This window comes from Nelusetta ayraudi, unplaced genomic scaffold (assembly GCF_046127955.1).
Source record: "Nelusetta ayraudi isolate G7.1 ecotype Tasmania unplaced genomic scaffold, CSIRO-AGI_Nayr_v1 ptg000146l, whole genome shotgun sequence".
Taxonomy (NCBI): Eukaryota; Metazoa; Chordata; class Actinopteri; order Tetraodontiformes; family Monacanthidae; genus Nelusetta; species Nelusetta ayraudi.
Genome location: NW_027466196.1, coordinates 696,554 through 715,091, shown reverse-complemented (window position 1 = coordinate 715,091; position 18,538 = coordinate 696,554). Strand labels below are relative to the sequence as shown.

Sequence of the window (18,538 nt, the reverse complement as noted above, 5' to 3'; positions counted from 1 at the left end):
TTTGTGGAGCATTAGAAGAAAAAGAACATTGTCAGTGATTTTGTTTGAAAGTGCCACGCTGTGGTGTGTGCTTTATTAAAGCCAGGCAGCTGCAGGAGCCAGTGAAGCCTGGTTCTAGCAGACTTGCTCTGGCATGGAGACGTGAGTGTGCAGTAATCCATGAACAGTGACATGATGGCAAAGATCATTTGGCTGCAGAGCCCTGATGCAATGCTAATGACATTCTAGCAACGTCTCCAAGTTCCACAAACACACGGTTTTAGCAACTTTGTTTACACTCTGCATGGGACACAAAACCACTTGGCCTTTTTGAACATACATCAGGTTTACATACAGCCAAAAACTCTTTACTTTGGGGAAAGAGCTACCTAAAGCTTTACTTTTAACTGTCATACTGTCATAGAAACTGAGTCAACCTGCTTCTAAAAATGTCTTCTTCTCCCTTCAGTGTTTCTGGACCCTGGTGGAAACTCAGTCTGGGCACTGCCGTGTTTTAAGCATCTTGCGTGTACTTCTTAAATGCAAGGTCGCACCTTTGGCCAAAGGTCATGCACTCACATCATGATTCATGTGGCTGCCTGTCACACAGTGTCCTTCGGTCGCAGTCGGTGCATCACCAGAGGCCATAAGCCATCTCCACTGCTTGGCACAGAAGAGTGGATGTCCGTCGCAGACAGCTTGCCTCTAAAGTAGCGGTTTGGTCCTGCGCTGAGGCCCTCGCCCCGGAGGAATTCCACCGAAGCGTGTCTTTGAAACCACACGTGGACGTCAAATAATCCAACCTGTGTCTTTTTCATGCACTAGCACCTTTTTGACCCAGCAACACCCAACGGTGAAAGGACTGAGCGTGTTTACAACCGCGGGACAGTCTCTAAAAAGGCGCCTCCTCTCATTGTTGTTGCTGTGGCCCTTTAGAGGGCGCCGTAAATTTGGACGACACCGCCCCTCTCACTTCAAAGGCCACTGGTGTAAAAGCCAAACACGGCATGGCAGGTGTTTAAACAGCTTCACACATGATGTCACAGTAGCCTTGATGCCTGTATCTCTCGCTTGGGACCTGTATTGGGCTGCATTCACCATACATCTGCTGCTCTGACAAAAGTCTTCTGTAAAGGTTGCTGCTGGCATGAACCAATCAGCTTTAAGACTGGAGGTGTGACGAGGTCATAAAGTAGAAAGGGACTTGCAATGTCAGTGTTGCCGAATGGTTCGGTCTGCAACGGAGGTTTCCAAGCGACTGAAGTGTCAACCAGCTGAAAACAGCCTTGACTGACAGTCAGTCCAGCTCCGGGGTGGATGTGCATTTGTCTTAAAGCAGCATTAACGCGGTGTTATAGGACTTTTAAATGTTTTCCATTGCAAAGTGATCACATTTAGATTTTGCATATGCACAACAAGATCAGGACGAGCCCTGCTGAGTGGCCACCAACGACGCTTTGGTGAGAATTGTGGAGTCCAAGTGCGATAGCTGCGGACACAGTGGCATGTGAGCAGTGGAGGATTAAGGTGGCCAAGGGCCCCCTAAGCTGCTCTTTCAAGCTTGAGGCATGTTGAACAACAAGACACATCCAACAACACTGCAATCAAATGACTGAATCACTGTAATAATAAATATCCTTGTGTTCCTTGTTGGTCTTTATTGTGAAAACGAAGGCACAGGTTTCACCGCAACGAAAGAAAAGGGCAGGATGAGGTTCATTCATCAGCCAGCAGTTCCTTACAAAAGGCCAAGTACATAATGACACAATGCCTCCATCTGCAGAGCAGTTCACAAACAGGTCAGCACTATCCTGTTTGGCTGGAGAGAAGATGGTTATCATGCAAATGGTCTGCAAACACCATGAAGGCCTTCCTGATAAAAAAGGACAATGCAAAGCAGTGAGTGGTCACACTCAACAACCCCACTAATGTCTCGCTTGAAGAATATTGGCCTGATTTCTTCAGTTTATGTCCCCAAATACAATGTGTCTAAATGTGGAAACTGAATGTTTTGAAAAAACTTCTCCTCATCTAATCACTGCCTGGCAGGAAGGAGGCATTACAGTTTGGGACTTTTCTCGAGACAACCGTCATGTGTGCAGCATTTAGCAACTAATGTCAAACCCTTTTTAATTTCTTTTGTAACAGCATCCATGAATCACTTCATAGGCTGGCCAGCACCGTCACTTCTTCATATTTATCTCTTCTTCACCGCTCCACATGTGAGGGGGAGTGACCTTCATGTGGGCCTCCAGGATATCTGAGAGCTTCAGAGCAGCGACTTCAGGACCAGAGTGAGAGAGAGAAGGAAGCGGGTGGTGCAGCTCTCTGGGATCTCCATGATCCACTCACTGCTGGGTTCAGAGCGGTCCTGCCCTCTCTGCACGGGCTCAGGTACCAACAACCACTGAGGAAAAGAAATCAAAGTTGTTTTGAAAGAACAAGAATTACTGGAATCGTGATCTTGGCAATTTTTTTGCTGCAACATCTTCATATTTCATCAAGACCAGACTGCTCGTGGAGGAACAGCGGAAGTCGAGGTCGGCTGAAAGTAATGGACGGATGGATAAATTACACCTACTGCCAAAAGCACTCAAACTGCATAAAATGATCAAACTGCCAAAACAAAACAAAGCCCTTTCATCAATGCTTTTAAACATAAAACTCCCAGTGTAGGACAACAACACTTATAATGTCTCGCGCATGTTCATCATCGCGTCAGCCTCTCACACTCATCTGTGTTGCTCCGGGGCATTCTTGTGTTTGGACCGAGCACAGAATGGAGCCATTGACAGATGTGCACTCTAAGTGATGCTGGTGACTGTTATCTCACACGCACTGATGGACACTAATAGCACGTTGTTGATCAGTGTGGAGTAAAAGAAGGAAATGCTGGACTTAGTGAGGGGTGGATCAAACAGCTCAGCCTAGCGCTGCCTGTAGAGTCCAGCACTTCTGTGATCCTGAGTGCAGGAGAAGATAGAAGATGGATGGATGGATGTTGAGTGGGTGGATGGATGGATGGATGGGTGGATGGATGGATGGGTGGGTGGATGGATGGATGGGTGGATGGGCGGATGGATGGATGGATGGGTGGAAGGGCGGATGGATGGATGGATGGATGGATGGGCGGATGGATGGATGGATGGATGGATGGATGGATGGGTGGATGGATGGATGGGTGGATGGGCGGATGGATGGATGGATGGGTGGAAGGGCGGATGGATGGATGGATGGATGGATGGGCGGATGGATGGGTGGATGGATGGATGGATGGATGGGTGGATGGATGGATGGGTGGATGGGTGGATGGGTGGATGGATGGGTGGATGGGCGGATGGATGCATCGATATTAAGGATTTATTACATATAAGATACAAAAATGAACTTCTCCAAAAAGCTCAAAAAGGTCAAAAAGCAATTGTGCATATATTTCAAATCTCAAAGCGCTCTGAAGTGAGCGGCAACTAGGCATCTTGTGCAGCACCTCAATGACACCCATAGAAAAACAATATTTTCTCTTTGGTTCGTTCTTTTTTTTTTGCCATCATTTTGTCGAATGCAGCCGTGCAGTTAATCAGCTTCTGATTTCATGAATTATTCATTGGCAGCCAGCAGGTGCCCAGCTGGGAGTCCCGAGTTCCAGGGGAGGCGGCTCGATGTGGGGGACTCATCCAAATCATGCTTTGCTCCAAACTGGCTCCCTGTTTCTCCAGCGTTCCACCGCGCTGCAGTCAAAAACTGTGCCGCGGTGCCGAAGCTGAAACTTTCAGCCTGTGAATCTCTCGAATCAAGAGCATTAAAATCTCTCTTGGGTCGCAGTTGTAAAGATTAGCTGCAACAGCTGACTGGGATGGGATGGGAGATGGGGGGGGGGGACCCTTCAATGTAAAACCTCTGCTGCCATGCCTATGAGTAATGTGTGATGGCAGCAGAGGTTGAGACAAAGCTGTACTTTAATCACACAGAAGAAAACACAACAACATGGAAACTTTGCTCTTCCCTTTCTTCACAGTTTCCTTGGAGCAAAACAAACCCTGCTGCTAAAATAGTATGTTGTGTCATAACGCTCTCACCACTTCTTTTTTCTGTATTTCCTTTTCAGCCAATCGGGTGAAAGCAGACAGCTGCCTCCAAAGTCTGTGCCTGCTTGAGAGTCTGGGAGTTTCTCCCGGCCACTGCCGCTGCTCGCTGGCTCTGGTCTGGAGGGATCCGTTGCTTTTCTCTTTGATCCTGCAAAGAGCTCTGAGATGCTTTTCAAGGTGATTGAAAAAAAGGCTTTTGATCCATCAATGTCAGATATTAGCCCTTATTGTACAGTACAAAGTCCTCCACCACTCCAGGAAATGTTGTTTTGTTACGATTGTTATCTAAAGGATGTAATAACGTAGGAATAAAAGAAGTGATTTCCACTGAATACTGATTTTGATTTGCTAAAATCTCCGAGGTGAACTTGCACAAAGCAAAGATACTTGTGCCATCAGTTTGTTACAAACAACAACAACAACAACCTGCTGCTTTTGTCAGCGTGTGTTTTTCTTCTTTCATTGAACAGCTTCATAAGGGACTTTCAAATCTCCTGCTCTAACCCACCAAATGTCAGCCCAATCACCAGCTACGTTAAATGTCACCACACCGTTGTTGTTAATTGTGGAAAAAGTGTATTTTGCACAGAAATGATGGAAATAAATCAGGGCACCAGATGTGCATCAGTCAGCCCTGAAGTGCTGAACCACTGTCAGGGTCGATTCCTCCAGGAACTGGGCAAAGCAACACAAAACACAACACAACATCCACTCAAACTGCTGTTACTCTTTGCCCAGAGTCATTCTGCCAAATCATCTCCGTCTCACGTTCCAAGAACGCTGGATTTCTCTCCGTCCATCCCTCCTTTGCGAGCGCCGAGGCAGGCATGACGTCACGTTTGGAGCCTCACAATTAGAGGCCGTGGATTCTACCATCCTGACTTCTTAGTGACACGGCTTCCCTCCCCCCTGTGCCGGCAGACTGCTCACACACATCTGTCTCTGATTGCTTCATTACTTTTAAGGACTGTTTTTTTTTTTTCAAGGAGGTTGTGGTAGATGTTGAAAGAGCTCTTAAAGGACATGACAACTCCGAGGGAAGTTTTATACTGCAGGTCCTCGCAAAAAGGGGCACCTGAACATTTGAACATCTGCGCGTGTTCCATAAATGGCATCTTTGTTCTTTCACTGGGATTTAACGGAGGCCCGCAAGTTTTTACTGCGGCAGGAAAGAGCTAGCGTCCATTTTAATGATGCAACCACATCGTCATCATCTTCTGTGCTTTACTGTGCTGCAAGACTGAAGCATGCAGACCATTGAATATCAGGTTGACCACAATCATTTACCCAGACATCGAAAGGTGTCCCTCCAGTTTGGCAGCTCAGGAGTGACTTGGCCACCACAGTTGTTGGAGACAGGAAGTTGGGAAGTGCAGTCTGCATACTTCAACAAAGAATTGCTCGATGAAAGCAGAGAGTAGCCAAGTCTGGCAGAGATTCCTCAGGTTCTGACCCGTTTTGGGGTTTGTAAATATTTTGTTCACGTTTTCCACCATGACATATTTTGTAAAAGACCGCTGTGTCTAAATGTGCCTCATGTTTGGGAAAGGACCGATGAGAGTTTATCCAAAGCAAACGTGCCAGATGGAGGCGGGGCCACTGGCTTGTGCTCGACATCACACGCGGGGGGGCACCGTGGCAGACGGCGGTGATTTACGGCGACGGCAGCGATCCTGCGTCAAACCTCCGAGTGTGATGTCTTATACACAAGTCTTCCATCACTCACAGTCAGCATTGACATCACTGTATAGCACTGGGTCAGGGAACTGTACAGCACGATATACTCTGACTGAACTGCTTATCTGTCCCACCTCAGTGGCCATGCGCTACCCACGCTGCCCACTGGAATCAAGAGTTGAAGCCCCTCCCAGTAAAGCCAGACGTACATTGAGGGGATATTGGCCTCGCTGGTTTGAGGAGAGGAATGTGACCACAGGAAGACCTCGTGTGCGTCTGGATATTCTGGCATGCCTGCGTTTTTAGTTTGCTAACTTGTTGGATAAGACGAGACACCACAAGGCCTGGTCACAATCATTTCATAGAGGACTGTTAATAGCCCAGCTTTACTTTCTCTGTCTTGAGAGCTGCGCAGCTTTGACCTTGACGTATCTCCTTCTGTGTGTTGGCTCTGCTCCCACTACACATCTGTGCAGTTAAATACGTACAACATACACCAAATCAATTCAATGCGACTTAAAAAAAAAAGAAAAAGATCTAGCTATGCGTTTGGCCAAAGTTACGAATCAAACTGTAGGTTGAATGTTTAGATCGGGAGACTCCAGTGAACTTTTGATGTTCTCCTGGAGGCCTGGCTCCTCCTGGAGGCCTGGTTCCTCCTGGAGGCCTGGCTCCTCCTGGAGGCCTTGCTCCTGCCTCGCTCCTCCTGGAGGCCTTGCTCCTCCTGCGATGCCATTGTCACAACAAAAATGCCTCTCTTTTCTTTGTCTCAAAGAAAGCTGAAGATGAAAGCACACAGGCCAAATCCATCTGCAGTGAATAAAAGCAAGAGAAGGTTCACCTCTTCACCCTCTCGTCTGCGAGGAGCTGAGCTACATCCGGTGAGAACTGTGGAACGGAGGAGTTCAAACAGCCAAGAGGAGGACGAGCTCTTGAATGACAAAGGCGCTTAAAGCAAAGACCTTCTCTATTTGATCTCTCCCTTCAACCTCTTCAGGCATCAGTACTGACTTTGATAACCCTTGCCGCAGTGCCGCACTGTCCCTCTGTTCCAACAAAGTTATATATATATATATATATATATATACATATATACATATATATATATATATATATATATATATATATATATATATATATACGTATATATATATATATATATATATATATATATATATATATACGTATATATATATATATATAAATATATATATACATATATATATATATATACATATATATATATATATATATATATATAAATATATATATATATATACATATATATATAAATTGAGCAGAGATATGAGCAGCAGGGTGCTTTTGCTTTCCTCGTGGTGTCACTGTGGAGGCTGCGAGGAGGCCGCTGAGTCAGGAGCACCTCGATGCTGTTCATTAATCCCCTGTTCATTCTCTTGCAGAATGGAGACAAATGAAGATTTGTGTATGTGCGTGCGTGCTTCTAGAACAGCTGACAACACATTTTCGTTCCTTAAAAGTGCTGCACTGCCCTCATAAATCACGGCGATAAAAACACCGATGACGTGTTTCAGAGAAACAAAACAAAAAAAAAAAAATCGAGCAAAAGACCTTCTGACCCTTTTGTCTTCATCAGCAATGAGCCGAGTCTTGCAGTTTGCAGTTGCTGTGTTTGTGACAAGCTCATTTTCTAACATCCTAGCGGTAGGATCAGAAGTAAGTCACGAAAGAGCCTTTATTGAGGAGTTATTTTGCAGGGATATGAGCACGTACGTACATCCAAACATATATAGAAAATAAACAAACAAGCTGAAGAACATAGAACACGACAATTAAGTTGACCCTTATTATTATTATTATGGTGTCTTGGATGTTCATTTGATCCACTGTGACCTTTGCTATTCTTCATTTCCACTGGCAGTAGCACAAAGACATGCAGTGGTAGCCAAGAGCTACATGCTAATTCATTCCTACACGTCCGTGTACAAGAAGAACTCCAAGAGATCCAGCCGTCATCCGTCCATCATCCATCCATCCTACACACCTTCACCCAACACAGACAGACACATTCTCTACAGACCATTTAGACCAGCCACTGAGCCTGACACGCATTACATGCGATGTCTGTTGACTGTGGAAAGAAGCCGGAGCTCCTGCAAAGACCCTGCACATTCACCGTGAAAACTGAAGAGCTCCACGCAGAGACGTGGACCCCAGAATCAAGCACGCAGAGACGAGGCTTCGATGCAGAAACACTGTTTAGAGTGTGAACCTGACAGTGCACGGAGGAAGAGCTTTGCTGCGGTCGATGTGAGGACGGATTTTCAGGGAAACTTCATCATTCAATAGTGTCAAAAAAGTCCAACAGCATATTTATCAATATGACAGCCAAGAACTGCCCAATAAGTGATATAAACCATTTTAAGGTGTTCCATGATATAGATCCAGTTACACTTGATGCTCTGTGTTATTTTGTGAAAACTGTAAATCAGATCTACTAGTCTTCCATGGTTCAGGGAAAGCCGTCAGTGTGTGAGCTTCATTGGATCAATGCCCTGACTTGGAGGTGCCAGACCCAGTGGGCTCATCTTGACCCCTGCTAACACTTGTGGAGCCCTAATTTAGAGCTTAAAAGAATCAATCATTTTCTCTCAGTTGAAAGATGAACTCTGCTGCCGGCTGCTTCTCTGTTGACCTCTGACCCAGACTGCCAAGACTCACGCGGGCTGTGATTTGACCTCACTCCGGCTTCCATTAGCCGGCTCTTTCTGAGTGTGCAAGGAGAACTCAGCGACGACGTTGGTTCTGACTGACTGACTGACTTCTGAACTGTGAACGTTGAACAAAATCCTTCCAGTAGAAGAATTCCTGGAGGGACAAAGAGCTGAAAAGACTATTTAACACTATTGAATTGGTTTAACAGGATTATTCAGTGTCCATTGTCAACTGGGAAATTGTATATTAGCATGCTTTAGCTCTCTGGCTAGCTCCTGTGTCTCCCACTAAACCTGGTGTGTGAATGTGTACACAGCCAGTCACCAAGCAAAACTGAGGATGAGGAACCAACTGATTTGCATGACATCGTAATAGAAACCAAGCTGGCACCTCAAATAAAACTAAAAAAAATGACAAACCAAAAAAAAAAAAAATCAAAGGAAGGAAACAATACTTTTCGTCCATTATTAAAAACAATGATTTCCTCTTTCATGTCACCGACAGGCTTTGGAGCTTGCTTGCACACGCCCTCAGCATTCATCAAATATATATTTCTGATAGCAACCTATCCAGTTCCTGGTCCAGGTCCAGGTCCTGCAGCACAAACACTCTGACATCCATGACTGAGTTACTGAATGGAAACATTGCAACATACGGGAGTCACTCTGTCAGGTCAAAATATTTTATCATCTTAAAAGAAAAAGAAAGAAAAGAAAAGAAAAGAAAGGCAAAACAGACCCAGTGGTTGTTATGGATTTATTCATGACGACACATTTGAAAGACAGCACAAAGCACAGCAATAATTACAGTTATAGCTTTGAGTTCAGTGACTTCAATCTTCATCCACAGGTCAAACCAGGTCAAAACCAGCACACCTGATCCAAGGGTTCGGCTAATGAAGTGACTTGTACGAGTGAACTAACTTGTGTCAACTAACTCAGTGTCAACTAACTCAGTGTCATGGAGAGCGTCGGCCTCTCGAGCTGTCTGAAGACACACAAGTCTTCACTCGCTTCCTTTTAAACCTGCTGCTGCTTTTCTCTGCAAGGGGAGGGAAAAGTGCCGCACAGTGACAGAGGAAGCGCGTTAGCACGTTAGCACGGCGGCGCATCAGCTGAGACACATTCACCTGTCTTAGCTGATGCGCTATTCTCCCTTATGCTCCAGTAAACCACACTGTCATTCATTTACAATGGGAGACAAAAGCCACAAATATTCTCTTTCTATTAATATCAGTGACTGAGGGGGCCCAATGAAAGCAGGACACACACACACACACACACACACACACACACACACACACACACACACACACACACACACACACACACACACACACACAGAAGTGTTTTGTTTGTGATAATAAAATGAAGCTGGTGCTGTTTTTAAAGATTTCTTCTGGTCTCCATGTGCGACGCTGCTGTTAGTGTAAACATCATTATGGCAAAGTGAGCACTTTCCAACCAGTGCGCCAACGACAACACAATGCAACAACAACATCCATTTAAGAAGGTGGGAATCTCTGTCCTAAAAAAACCATTTCACCTCCTGAAGCGTTCACACGTGGAATCACAGCCAGTCAGAATAGCATGCAGATTATTGCTAGCTCAGTTGCTAACATGGAGCCACGGTGGCAACGGAGGGACAGAAACATGACAGTCTATTGTACATATGGACCGAAATGTACTTCTCAGTAATGCTTGACAGATGGAGCCCCCCTAGCCACAGTGTTGAGAGTGATGAATATTAGCTGCAGTGAATCAGCAGATTGAAAGGCTGGCAGGGTGAACACGGCACATTAAACGCTGCAGGAAGATTAGATACAAGTCCACAGCAAAAATAACCACGCACTGTTAATCAGGAATGAAGAGGTCTTCTTTAAGAAGCTTCATCCAGCAGGGTTACGATCAGAACCTTCAGCGTCCAGGCTGCTTCACTCCAGCATGATGTTGTTTAATCCCACACACTCTCACTTCACTGCTGCCAGGCAGAGGAGCCGCGACACAGGAGCTTCTGGAAGGTGGAGGAAACCATCAGAACCCGGGCGTGGGCAAACTACGGCCCCGGGGGCCACATGCGGCCTGTTAGGCTTTTTAATCCGGCCCTCCAACTTGAAGAAATGATATTAACAGGCAGTCAGTCATCAAACAGCTGTGTTTCCTCCATGTTTGCAGTGTTTGCAGAGCTGAACACCCTGGTGGTTCTGGGTAGTTCTCAGAGCTAAACACCCTGGTGGTTCTGGGTGGTTCTGGATGGTTCTGGGTGGTTCTCAGAGCTAAACACCCTGGTGGTTCTGGGTGGTTCTGGGTAGTTCTCAGAGCTAAACACCCTGGTGGTTCTGGATGGTTCTGGATGGTTCTGGATGGTTCTCAGAGCTAAACGGCCTGGGGCTTCAAAGACACTGATTTGGTTGCAACGTTGCTTTGCTTCATTTCCCACTCTGACATTACAGCAACATGTTTTGTAGATTGCTTCCTCCTATGAGGTGGCTCACCACAACATTCCATCCATCTGCTGCTCCGCCACCCCCCCCCCCCTCTAGCACATTCTAGAAGCCACCATGGCCCCACCAGTCAAAGAGTTGGTCCACCACTGGGCTAAACTGTGGTCAACTGATGGAAAGGCAACCACCAGCCTTTCCTTCTGTGCGGACAACCAACACACACTCCCTGGTTCCCATGTGCGGCCACTGAAAAACACACACGTTCACCGCACTGCACAGTCATGACGAGCCTCTGCGAGCCTCTGCGAGCACTGCGCAACAACCCCTGGCATCAATTTAAAGAGCAGGTTGGTCAAAATGCTTCATTACACCATGAAAACTGTCATCACATCAACAGGTGGTGGAGGTGGAGGAGGAGGTGGAGGTGTTGGAGAAGGAGGTGGTGGAGGGGAGGGAGGGAGGAGAGACGCAGCAGGCTCATGACTCTCCACTGATAAACTGTGGACTGAGGGGTTTTGTGAGACAAGCGTGTTGGAATAAATGGACAAATTAGCTGCGATATTTCTTGTCTTTGAGAAGGCGACGATATTTGGCACTCTTGCTTACTGAGAAACAATCAAATGCAGTACAGTAGCTTTTATTCTGGAGGGGTTTCTCCTTCTCGTTTGTGCAAACGTGCATGAGTCCTTCGTAGAGCAGCAACTTTTTTTTTTAAATGAATGCCGCCTCCACACTTTGCCTCCTATAAAGTGACGGTGCTTTAGATATGACGCAGCTGTGACTGTGAACCCTGGACAGAGTCGAACCAGGGGACCTGTGAAGGTACCAACACGCCAGCGCTGCTTCCTCCTCACTGCAAACATCCATCACCTGAGTGGGCAACTGCGCCGCTGAAGACCTCTCCGTGCTTAACCTGACCGCTACCAACAGCCAATGACAAGCCAGAGATCTGTAGCCCACAGGGAAGTAAAATATTCTGCTACGCAAAACCAGGAACCAGATCTGCAAATCCCATCATGCACCCAGGAGTAATAATGAGATTATTTCAATTGTACTTATTATTATCATTATTATTATTATTATCATTATTGCTATTATCTTTAATTTTGCACCTATGGAATGCTATGGTTTGTTCAGGTTGTTTCTGATGCTGAAGTTAGAGTTGAAAGAGGAGGGAGAGAATCAGGATGACGACACTGACAGAGTCCACACACCTTCTTTCTCTCAGTCCACCAGTGGATCCCAGTCACTGGGTGCCAGCGGTTCTCCCAGCGCTCAATAGTAAACCGATCCTGACCCGGCAGGCAGTTCCCCTCCGCTGACTGCGCCTCAGACCGCAGTGAACTTTGACCCAGCCGATCCAGCGCCGCACGTCATACTGGTGACCAGTGACGACGAGGACCCCTCCCCTTCCAGAGCCTCCGAGCCAATCAGGCCTTGCCTGTGCAGGTTCAGAATGGAGTCGGCGATGATCCGCGCCGTCTTCTTCTGGTAGCCCCCGGACGTCACCATGAGGATGGGGATCCCTCGCCGCCTCGCAGCCCTGAACACTATCTCGTCCCGCTTGATGATCCCCTGGAGGAGGAGGAGGAGGAAGACGAGGGACACGTTTCATCTTCATGGCTGTAACAGTAGCTGCGTTGCCGTTAGCAAAAAAAAAAAAAAAAAAAAAAAAAAAAACGCCGATGGAAAACCTCTCAAACATGGCTGCAAGGTTTTGAGCAGAATTACGGTCGTTGCGCTTCACGCCGCTCAACGGAAACACCTGCAAATCTCAACCGTGCTGGCAGCTAGCAGCTAGCAGCTAGCAGGCTAACATTTCCCACAAGTGCACATCTGACTTCACATTTGGACCGAGGGCTGCACCTGCGGAGATATGGACAGCCCCCCCAGGGGGTCGCCGTCCAACACGTCCGTCCCTGCGTTGTAGACGATGATGTCGGGCCGGACCTCATTCAGCGTCCCCTCAGAGTGAAGCTCCACCTTCTGGAGGTACTCAGAGTCCTCGGTGCCCCAGTCCAGCTCCACCTTCCTCTTGATGGCTTCTGAAGAACAAACACCAAACCACGCCACGGCGTAAATAATCAAAGGGTTGATTAGGAGGCCGTAAAAAAAAAAATGAATAAGTCAAAGTGTTGCAATAGTGTGCAGAAAGGTTTTTTTTTTTTTTTTTTTTAAAGAAAATGTATTTAAAAAAGAAGGAACGAAAGAAAGAAACGCTGGCTTTGTCTTTAAAGGTACAAGAAATTAAATTTACCTTGAAGGAAAAAAATTATGGAGCAGAATTTAAATGTGGGTTTTTATCTTATACATGCCAGAATACATATAGCGCATTCATTAAAAAAAAAAATCTTATGCAGCAGGCAAATTTGAAATGTCTTAAATTCAATTAATTGCAGAGGAAGATAAGAGAATCTTCCAGGGAAGACTGACAGCTGGAAACTGGGTTTATTCCAAACATCTGCCTGCTGTCAGATTGGCTCAATGTAGCAACGCAGTCACTGGTGCTAAAGCCTGAGTGGTGGTGTTGGGGGGGGGGGGGGGGGGCCTGGGGAGGGTGCATGGTGCACTACATGGGGTAATGAAAAGACAATTGAAAGAATGATGAGAGACATGTGGGCACTGGAAGAGCACAACTACCCAGAAGCCCCTGCAGCGGTGACCTCGCGTGACCTTGTGATGTCATCCAGACCAAACAACGACGGTCTACTACTCACTCACTTTTGGCATAGCTGTCCCCGGGGTAGATGTAGCGATTATACATGTCCATGATGAAGACCCGCTGGTCGTTGAGGAAGTCTCGCTCGTGTCCGTTCCCCTGTTTGTCAAAGGAACACAACACAGTGTGATGCTGCCTGCAAACATTACCGCACAGCGACAACAAACCGCTGTCCCCGCTGCCTCGGCGCCCACGAGGTGTCTGACCCAAGAGCGCTGACACAGTCTTCTACGTCATAAGTCTACACCCAGCATGGGCAAACTATGGCCCGGGGGGCCCATATGTGGCCCGCTACGCTTTTTATGAGGTGGCTCACCAAAACAATCCATTCATCTGCTGCTGCTCCGCTACCCCTCCCCCTCTGGCACACTGTAGAACCCACTGTGACCCACCACCAGTCTACCCCTGATCTATTCATTCGTGTGCTCGCAGGGGCCCCCTGCTGGCGGCGAGTGACAGTGCCACATCATTGGTAAACAGGCATCTGCGGTCATTAAACTTTGAAAAAAACAAATCAAAACAAAAACAAAACAATGTGGCAGTTCCATCATTTTTCATTTCCTGTCCTTCGTTTGTCATCCAAGAAGTCGCGCTGCTGTCAGGCCAAGATTAAGAATCCAGCCAAGTCTATTACTGGGACGTGAACGAGAGAAGAAGGGAGGGATGAATGTCAGATAAAAGTGTTTCTAACTCACTGTTTCAACAGTTTCCAAAAACTGGAAAACGCTGTGCTGTCCATCTGACGTGCAGAAGGAACGCTTTAGCGTGTTCATCACTGTTCAACATACATGTCAAGACAACACGTCTCGCTTCCTCGGTGAGTGTTTCAGAACGAGGGTCGATTGGCACAATATCCGGTGCAAAGCCAGGAAGCCCTCATTAGTACTGTCATTCATCAGACTGTTAGATGCAATAATAATGATAATAATACTACTACTACTACTAGGAATAACCTTAATGAAAATCAAGTGATTTGGCGGAAGGATAATCATCAAACTCCGGACCTGGGACCTTTCTGTGTGGAGTTTGCATGTTCTCCCCGTGTCTGCGTGGGTTCTCTCCGGGTTCTCCCCGTGTCTGCGTGGGTTCTCTCCGGGTTCTCCCCGTGTCTGCGTGGGTTCTCTCTGGGTTCTCCGGCTTCCTCCCACACTCCAAACACATGCTTGTGAGGTCAACTGAACACTCTAAACTGTCCGTAGGTGTGCATGCGAGTGTGAATGCTTGTGTGTCTCTATGTGGCCCTGCGATGAAGTGGCCACTTGTCCAGGGTGCCACCCTGCCTTCGCCCTGAGACAGCTGGGATAGGCTCCAGCAGAGCCCCAGGACCCTGAATAGGAATAAGCGGGTATGGAAGATGAATGAATGAATAATCAGCAAACTGAATTTGCTTCCTCTTACTAACGGTTAACAGGTTAACAGTTGATATGCACTTTCACCTCGTGACAGCTAAACGAATGACAATACCAAAAAAAATAAGTATACATCAAGCTGGAATACCGCTGCCATCACTTTGCTTTGCCACGACTGCACGATGACGGACGGCAGTCAGTTCAGGATTGGATTTTAATTGCGGCGTACAGCGAAAGCAATAAAGTCAAAGAGCGCCCGAGGGCTGCTGGAGGCGTCGCTGACTTGGCAGTGACTGATTCAACATGTGACTGATGACTCTGCCGCGCTCGGAAGAGAGGCGGCCGGAGATTGTAAATCAGCTCCTGCGCCGCCCGCGCTCCCATTCATCTCATGGTCTGCAACACGCCGTGCCCAATAAGAGATAGCGTTCCTCCAAACCATTTGTTAGTGGCCTGCCGCCTTCAAACAGCCCTCTGCTGGAGCTCCTTCTCGGAGGACGGAGATGCTCGCTCACATCTCTATTAGATGTGGGAGCCACGTGCTCCACTGAAGCACGCGGCAACGAGTCACTATTGGTTGAATGGTGGTGGCTGTCGCGGTTCTACGGAGGAGGATGAGTGCCTCAAGGAGAGAAAGAATTATTAAGAAAGATTTTTTTATTTTATTTTTTTTTTTTTTCAAGTTTCCAATTTTGGCAATAAAGTTGAAATTTTGTGAATACAATCGTAATTTCGAGGTTAAAGTGAAATTTTGTGACTAAAATGAAAATTTTCAGAATACAGTCAAAATGTTCAAGATTCAAGTTGAAATTTTCGTGAATAGAATCGAAATTTCGTGATGAAAGTGGAATTTGGGGAAGTAAAATCAAAATTTTGTGACCATAAAATCGAAATTTTGAGAATGCGGTCAAAATTTCCAAAACTGATGTCGAGGTTTTGTGATCATGAAAAGGAAATCACTGTTTAGGGCTCCCACACGGGCGGGCAATAAGCAGCTGTGGCTGCACTTCCACACTCGCCGTCTCCAGTCTAATGTGTTCTCACCTAACACGAGCCTGAGTGCTTCTGTTATGCTGGTGAATATGCAACACAGCTGCTTTGTGCCATCATCTCCATTGAGGAGGACAACAACACAGCAGCACTCGAGTGCCATTTTCTTGGCTCCTGATTAGAATTTTACTGCACATCTCCCAATTCCTCTCCCAGCCACGTCGCGTGCTGAGAGCTGCATTTCAGGCCCATCTCCACGGCTACATGCAGACCGGTCTGTTCACTAGTAATGCACAGCAATTATTTACTCGGGGACGACTGATTTCATTTCTCTGTCAACAGGACTGCCTGAGGAGTCATCAGCACCAGCATTAAAGGTCTCTTCCAGGGACAGCGCCGATCACATCTACATGTACGGTGGCCTCAGAGGGTGCAAACGTGTTCTTACGTCCTACTTTTCTGTTGGCTGCAGTTTCCTCAGCTGACAAAAAAGTCAACATTCGATCGCTTCGCCCATTTTCTAATATTAACGAGTAAGATAGTTTAGCCATATATATATCCAGATTTATTTTCAGGCTGTCAAAAATAAATATTTCATCATTTGAAAAAAATTAAATTAAATTAAAAAATCCCATTATATATATTATTTGACCCACTCCAGCCCCCAAAAAGGGGAAAATGTCTTGACTCGGCTGTCAATGGGTTACAGTTTTGCTTATCTTTTATTAGACAGTCGTAAAATTTATTTTTATATTTATGTTTATGTGTTTTATGTGTGTTCAATTTGATCCGACAGTCAACAGTTTTTCTTTAAATAAAGTTTGCAGTTTGATTGTATCTGTGCTTTCCATCATTGATACAATAAAATATTGCCATTGCTCGTCAGAGTAGTTTTATACAGATGTGCAAGATGGATATGGAAACCACACTGATGCCCACTGAACTGTGGGAAAAGTGTACCCTCGCATCCCTACTTGACACTCTAGCGTCAAGACGTGTGTGACATCTACAACTGTGAGTGAGAGCCACGTGTGAGGCTGGTAAGACTTGTACCACCCATCCTGGTAAGGCGCCCACGGTATTAAAGGTTCAGTGTCTTGACATTTGGAGGCTTTCAGAAGAAACAGCGACATCAAGTGGTTACATTTTAGACTGCGGCGCTCTTTCGCTCACCCTCCCTCTTGCCAGTGAACTACGGTGGCCTGCACACACAAACGTGGTCCAGCTTCTTCGTCGTTGGTTTAATTGAAGACACGCACGTTCACTCTTCATACGAAATGCGTTGTCAGGCAGCTGGATTGTCCACACCAGGCTTCCTTACAAATATGCGGGTGCAAGGAGGCAGCTACGTGGTAGCAAGACCCTTGATGTATGTATATTCTTCTATATAAATACAAACTGTTGTTGTACTGCGAGTGTCCACTTTTATTAATGTGTTTGTGGGCAGTTTATTACGCTTTTACCAAGATAAAACTGTTCAACCAGGCCAGTGTTTACACACTGGACCTTTCAGCCTGGCTGAACTAAGCATTTAGACCCACAAAAGCTCATTTAACTTACGCTGTTGCTTTAATAAGTGAACATCTGCAGCATTTGAGAGCTGACTCCATGGCAGAGAAGCTGTTTGCTCATTAATCTGCCTTATTCAACCCTACCAAGGGTGATGCATACATATTGATCACAGCCATACGGTGGGAATCACTACATGTGAGGCACTTCAGCCAATCAGGTATCTGATGGCAAACCAAGTGGCTCAATATTAACATCACGATCAATGCACAACTCCTGAGGTCTACTGGTCCCGGGCTTGCAGCTCTTCCAAGTTATTTCTTTTATGGCTTCTACGATTCACGGACCGCACTGCTGCTCGATGATCTACGCACTTCATTTCGTTTGATGAGGCTAAAGATATTATTAACATTTATGAATTATATTACGTCATGTTGAATCCTTTCAGTGAAAAGTCAACCACAAGCCCAGGCTTGGTAGGGAACAGGAGGTGTAAGACTTTCAGTTTGCGAATGATAAATCAAAGTTATAGAACTGCATAAAAATATTCAGACTGCAAAGACAATGTAGCACAAAAGCAAGTAAGCAGTACGTAAGCAGCGTACAACCACTGGAACTTAGTTTAAAGGTAACTTTTGATTCTAAATAATTCCTTTAAGATGCTTTAAAATGACTTCAACTGAGTCCTTAGTGTTGTTATTATTAGGGCTGGCTGAATCACGACACCCTCTTCCACCCTAATGCAGGAATCTGGTTGATTTGTGTTCACAGCTCACCTGATGAGCGTCCAGATCAATGATGGTGGCCCTGGAGACGCCTGCCACTCGCTCAAACAGGAACTGTCAGATGATGGCAAAGCAGTCACTTTCTCTACCAACAGTGGGACACATGCTGATTGAAGCTTCTTGATTGAAGAAAATGACGATGGAATGAGTGTTTGACCGTTGACTGAATGGCATGCGGTCAATATTTCTATGACAATGAATGAATTCCTTGTTGTGTATGTGGGGACGCTGGTCAAAAATAACAGTGTGTGTGAAGGAGCAGTGTGTGCGCCGGCATAAACAGAATCTCATGTCAATGCTGTTTGCAT

General features: G+C 46.1%; 1 protein-coding gene and 1 long non-coding RNA gene across 6 annotated transcripts in view; one reads left to right on the top strand and one right to left on the bottom strand.

Annotated features, from left to right (window-relative positions):
- LOC142879789 (uncharacterized) overlaps nucleotides 1–10,955 on the top strand; it is a 143,081-nt gene extending 132,126 nt beyond the window's left edge. Inside the window, exon 3 of the long non-coding RNA XR_012925349.1 lies at nucleotides 10,756–10,955. This is a non-coding gene — a long non-coding RNA (uncharacterized LOC142879789). The remainder of the gene's footprint in view (nucleotides 1–10,755) is intronic.
- Nucleotides 1–18,538, bottom strand: part of hdac11 (histone deacetylase 11) — a 400,302-nt gene that overhangs the window by 375,952 nt on the left and 5,812 nt on the right. For 3 of the 5 annotated variants that reach the window (XM_076013250.1, XM_076013248.1, XM_076013249.1), the window contains exons 8-11: nucleotides 18,222–18,284; nucleotides 13,600–13,696; nucleotides 12,745–12,923; nucleotides 10,962–12,453 (exon numbers count right to left, since the gene is read on the bottom strand). In XM_076013250.1, coding sequence (XP_075869365.1) covers nucleotides 12,208–12,453; nucleotides 12,745–12,923; nucleotides 13,600–13,696; nucleotides 18,222–18,284 — 585 coding nt within the window. In that variant the 3' untranslated portion in view covers nucleotides 10,962–12,207. Of the gene's footprint in view, nucleotides 1–10,961; nucleotides 12,454–12,744; nucleotides 12,924–13,595; nucleotides 13,697–18,221; nucleotides 18,285–18,538 lie in introns of all 5 variants that reach the window. The other 2 variants (XM_076013251.1, XM_076013252.1) reach the window with 2 other exon arrangements.